Below are 5,659 nucleotides of genomic sequence, written 5' to 3' on the forward strand. Positions count from 1 at the left end.
TGTTTACCTAAAAATATCTATTTTTTTCCTTTGTGACTACTCAACTATACCTTATTTGACAAGGTGCTTTAAACGTTTAGTTGAAAGAGCTAGATAACAAGAATAAACATCTCAGTTTGGATCAAGCTTCTTAATAGTTGAATCATCATCATCATCATCTCTAGCTCTTCCTTCAACTTCTTAATTTTGTACCTTCTCTCGATGATCTCTTACAAAGTTTTGACGTATGGATAAGACACTCAAAGAATGTAACTCAAGATTCTACTCAACACAAACCAAAACAGCACAAGAAATAGATATACAACTTGTGATTTATCATATCATCTACAAGGGTCTGGACAAACATCATTCTCTGGCAAGCTTATGAAAACTTGTGCTCTCTCTATTACAGCAATTTGTAACAAGAAGACTGTCTGTCGTACCCTTGTTGAATCTTCTACATTTTTTACTAAGAAACACATTCCAAATGAATACTACACTTAATCTCACTTGAAATGCTTAAAGAAGCTCCACATTCTCAACATAGTTGAGATAGGTGTTTATCCTCTCACCCTCAAACGCTTCCATTCCGTGGATACCAACTTTTCTGATCATCTTGCTCTTGACATTGTAGTAGATGACATAGTAAGGCACTCTTTGGTAGCTCGGGGTGAAGACGATTTCATTTGTACCAACCATTCCAGCGATGTACATGTCTCCGACAACTACATCCTTCCACAGAGGTGGTAATACGTATACACGCTTGGACCACTCATGTTTTGCAGCATCTCGAAGAACCCACAGCTTAAAACTTTTACATGATCGACTAACATACCAAGAATGTTCCGACGACGTAAGCAAACCTAATCTGCCATTGTAGTTTATCATAGTTGCTGAATGAGGCAGTGCTTTACTGAAATCTCCCAAGAGCTTCACAGAGCTGAACTTCTCAGACCGGCTCAAATCAAAACAAACTACCATAGATTCCCGTGAAGAAGACCCAGATTCTGTAGCTATATAGTACAAAACCCCACTGATGCATATCCACTTGCCTGAAGAACAGTGTGGGATGCAACATTCGACCAACCTCCATGACTGTTTCTTGGTTCCTAATGTCAGAACACGGTGCTCCTTACCATCATCACATAGAGACAATACCTTGAACTGTTTCGCAATGGGGTCATATCCAAGATAGCTTTCCACTCTATACTTCTCTTTTGAGTTCAATCTTGGTAAGGTCAAGGACTGTCCTGTGCTGGGGTTGCATATCACCGTGACAAGCACTGGTTTGTTCCTGCCTTGCTTAGCTCCATAACAGAAGAAGCCGTTGGTACAACCAAATAGTTTATAGTAACCTGGGGAACGTGTAATATGATTGGTGGCTACAACATACGAGTTGTGTTTCGGATGATTAAGCTGAGATGACAATAGGAAGTGAATCTCGCGGCGGTGATCATGGCAGGCGAAAAGAAGCCGAGGGCGAGCGCAAGATTTGGTCAAGAAGGAGTCTGTGAAATCTTGACTGCGAAGCACGGAGGACCAGAGCTTGCATACGCAACGACATGTCGCTATAGACTTCAACGGCAACCTCGAGAGTATCTCTGTAACAACCTCCACAGGAAGCGTCAGTGAGTTTCGATCAAGCGTGGTCGTCGATCGCGTAACGCGCCTAGAAATCGTTAGACCACCCTTCTGCCGCTTCATAGCGTGATACTTGAGTATGTTTTGTTCACCTAACGAGTGTGAAGTTTCTCTCTGTGAAGAAGAAAGAGAAAGACATGAAACTAAATCGAAATGTCAGATTCACCAGATGAACGATCAAGATGAAAAGAGCGAAACAACAAACTTCATCAGTGTCGATTTTACAAATTGCAGAAGAACGAACATTAATGTTTTCAGCATTTCTTACCTCGAATTCACTGTCTCTAGGTTGAATTTTTGGACTGGATTTGCAGTAAGAACAATCGTAAGTATCCCCAAAACCATTTGTCGGGGAAGCTAAAAGAGGGTGCTGTAATAATATATGGGCCTTTTGTGGGCTTGTTTTATAGTATTTCAGATTATTGGTATTATCCGAACCGAACCCAAACCTAAATAGAAATATCTGATAGAACCCGAAAAATTCAAAATCTAAAAAAAAAAAGTTTGTATCAAACATGATCTCAATTCCTAATATGTATCTGAAATAAAATAAGATATTATTGAACATCTAAAATAATTATTTATTACATGAAGATTGATGGTCGAAGGTGGAGTTGAAACTTGAAGATTTTTAGATTTTAATTTTGTTTTCGATGAATAATGTTTCTCATTTTATATATTTATATTTCGTTTGATTTTGAATGATCACGTTGGATGTTCCTTTCTTATTTTTGAATCGATTTTACTTATGTTTTAGTTACAAAATAGGTATAAATCGAGTATTATAAAGCCAAATAGCCGATTTTACTTATGTTTTGGTTACAAATAGATACAAATCATGTATTTTTAAACCGAAGAACTAATTGGGACCTGAATCCAAAAATACATCAAGTTGTACCAGTTCTTCGAAGATTTACAAATCCCAACCCGAACCCGTCCCAAATCGAACTTTCATATAACCCGAATGAGACTAATTTTGATAAACCCAAAAAACCAAAACCCGATTAGACAAAACCGAAATCCCATCGGCACCCCAATGTCCATGTCTAATTCTTCTCATTTCCTGGATCTAGAAAATCATACTCTCTCTATCACAGCACTGAAAGATGACATTCAAAAATTTCTCAGTTTTGGATTAATATTTAACCATTTACAGCATTTGTAACAAGAAGATTGTCTATCATCCCCTTGATGAATCTTATACAAGAGTTTGATTTTCAAACTAAGATGCTAGAAAAACAAAAGAAACAAACAAAATGAAAACTACGCTTGAAATGCTTAAAGAAACTTCACATTCTCAACATAGTTGAGATAGGTGTTTAGCCTCTTACCCTGAAACGCCTCCATTCCTTGGATTTACTATTTACCAAGAAGATTGTCTATCATACCCTTGTTGAGTCTTTTACAAGAGGTAGATTTTTAAACTAAGACGCTAGAGAAAAGAAAAAGAATCACACTCCAAATGAATACTACACTTGATCTCACTTGAAATGCTTAAAGAAGCTTCACATTCTCAACATAGTTGAGATAGGTGTTTAATCTCCTACCCTGAAGCGCCTCCATTCCTTGGATTTCGACTTCTCTGATCGTCTTGCTCTCCACATTGTAGTAGATAACATAGGAAGGCACGTACTGGAACCATGGGGCCAAAACGATTTCATTTACACCAGCAATTCCAGCAATACACATTCTATCCACAACTACATCCTTCCACAGTGGTGGTAATATGAATACATGCTTGGACCACTCATGTTCTGTAGCATCTCGAAGAACCCACAGCTTAAAACGTTTACACGATCGAAAAACATAACAAGTATCTTCCGACGACATAAGCAAACCTAATCTGTCATTGTAGTTCACCAGGGTTGTCGACTGAGGCAGTGCTCGTTTCAATCGCAAGAGATTCACAGAGCTGAACTTCTCAGTCCCCAAATCAAAACAAACTACCATAGATTCCCCTGAAGAAGACCTAGGTTCTGTAGCTATATAGTACAAAACTCCACTGATGCATATCCACTTACGAGAAGAGTAATGAGGTATGCAACATTCGACCACCCTCCACGACAGTTTCTTGGTTCCTAATGTCAGAACATGGAACTCCTTACCGTCACACACAGACAATACCTTGAACTCTTTCGCAACGGGGTCGTATCCAAGATAGCTTTCCACTCTATACCTCTCTTTTGAGTTCAATCTTGGTAAGGTCAAGGACTGTCCTGTGCTGGGGTTGCACACCACCGTGACAAGCACTGGTTTGTTCTTGCCCTGGTTAGCTCCATAACAGAAGAAGCCATTGGTACAACCAAATAAGCTATAGGAAGTTGGGAAACGCGCGAGGTGATTGGCGGCTACAACATGCGAGTTGTCTTCCGGATTTTCAGGCTGAGGCGACGAGAGGAAGTGAATCTCGCGGCGGTAGTCAGAGCAGGCGAAAAGAAGCTGAGGGCGAGAGCAAGATTTGGTCAAGAAGGAGTCTGTGAAACCTTGACTGCGGAGCACGGAGGACCAGAGCTTGCATACGCAACGGCATCTCGCTATAGAATTCAACGGCAACCTCAAGAATATCTCTATAACGACCTCAACAGGAAGCGTCAATGAGTTTCTATCAAGTCTTGTCGTCGATCGCGTAACGCGCCTGGAAATGGTTAGACCACCCTTCATGGCGGAGTGAAGTTTCGCTCTGTCAAGAACAAAGAGAAACTAAACTTCAAATACAGTTTTAGAACAAAAGTTCGATTGCATCCAGAAACTAATCTTCACCAGATGAACGATCGAGATGAAAAGAATAAAACAACAATCTTCATCAAAGTCGATTTTACAAATTGCAGAAGAACGAACATGAGGCAAATCTTACCTCGAATTCACTGTCACTAGGTAAGAACAATCGTAAATCGTAAATCGCAGTTAGGGTTTAGAACTATCCCCAAAATCATCTGTCGGGGAAGATAAAAGAGACTGCAGTATTATTAAGGGCAAATCTCTAAACCAGCACTCAAAAACTAAAATGACCAAAAATAACATATTTTTAAGTTTATCCTTTAAAAAATTTAATTTTTTTATTTTTCAAAATTTGAAATCTTATCCCCAAAACTTCATTTCTCAACTTTAAACCCTAAACCCTAAACTCTAAACTCCAAACCCTAAAATCTAAACCTTAAACCCTAAACTCTAAACCCTAAACCTTAAACACTAAATCCTAAATCCCACCTTTTAACTCTAAACCCTAAGTTTGTGACTTTTGATAAAACATTAAGTGCTATTTTTGTGACTTTTGACCTTGAGTGCTAGTTTGGAACATAAACTTGATTTAGTGCTATTTTTGTCTTTTTCTCTATTATTAATATATGGGCCTTGTCTGGGTTTAGACTTTACTTAAAATGATGGGTTTAACGATAGGGTCTGACCTGAGTTTTATTAAAAACGTTAATTTGCTTTTTTTTCTTTTTTACCAAAAACTTTGATTTGCTATTTGCTATTTGCTATTTATTCTGGAAGGAGTTATGACACGATTCAGTGGTGGATGACTTACAACATTCCACCTTACCAGGTACCACCGCCGATCATCACTCACACAAGTAGGGCTGGGAATTTGAGTCGGGGGTGTGCGGATCGATAGAATTTGAGTCAACCCGCGAAATTTTTTAAAAAATAAAAATATATGAAACATTTTTAAAATTATATATTTTCAATTGTACCTTTTCTTGATTCTATATGAGGAAGTTTGACTTATGATAAAGACATTCGAAGAATGTAACTCAAGATTCTATCGATGTAATCAAAGCGGCTCAAAAAATTAGATGTACAACTTGTGATTTATCATATCATCTACAAGGGTGTGGACAAACATCATTCTCTGGCTAGCTTAAGAAAACTTGTGCTCTCTCTATTACAGCATTTTGTAACAAGAAGATTGTCTGTCGTACCCTTGTTGAATCTTCTACATTTTTTACTAAGAAACACACTCCAAATGAATACTACACTTAATCTCACTTGAAATGCTTAAAGAAGCTCCACATTCTCAACATAGTTGAGATAGGTG

The 5,659-nt window shown here is 38.3% G+C and overlaps 2 protein-coding genes across 3 annotated transcripts; both read right to left on the reverse strand.

Annotated features, from left to right (window-relative positions):
* Positions 1-289: 289 nt before the first annotated feature.
* Positions 290-1,926, reverse strand: LOC106340659 (putative F-box protein At2g19630). Its single transcript, XM_013779502.1, has 2 exons — positions 1,889-1,926; positions 290-1,734 (listed from the first exon to the last, which is right to left on the reverse strand). Exon 2 carries the CDS (start codon positions 1,681-1,683, stop codon positions 499-501), a length of 1,185 nt encoding a protein of 394 aa, XP_013634956.1. The 5' UTR covers positions 1,684-1,734; positions 1,889-1,926; the 3' UTR covers positions 290-498.
* An 856-nt stretch (positions 1,927-2,782) lies between these two features.
* Positions 2,783-4,569, reverse strand: LOC106339414 (F-box protein DOR-like). 2 transcript variants are annotated; one of them, XM_013778217.1, is made up of 3 exons: positions 4,475-4,569; positions 3,080-4,300; positions 2,806-3,009 (listed from the first exon to the last, which is right to left on the reverse strand). In XM_013778217.1, exon 2 carries the CDS (start codon positions 4,279-4,281, stop codon positions 3,115-3,117), a length of 1,167 nt encoding a protein of 388 aa, XP_013633671.1. In that variant the 5' UTR covers positions 4,282-4,300; positions 4,475-4,569; the 3' UTR covers positions 2,806-3,009; positions 3,080-3,114. The 2 variants fall into 2 exon arrangements, with proteins under 2 accessions (XP_013633670.1, XP_013633671.1); XM_013778216.1 differs by having other exon boundaries at positions 2,783-4,300.
* Positions 4,570-5,659: the final 1,090 nt, after the last annotated feature.

The sequence above is a fragment of the Brassica oleracea genome, chromosome C4 (assembly GCF_000695525.1).
Source record: "Brassica oleracea var. oleracea cultivar TO1000 chromosome C4, BOL, whole genome shotgun sequence".
Taxonomy (NCBI): domain Eukaryota; kingdom Viridiplantae; phylum Streptophyta; class Magnoliopsida; order Brassicales; family Brassicaceae; genus Brassica; species Brassica oleracea.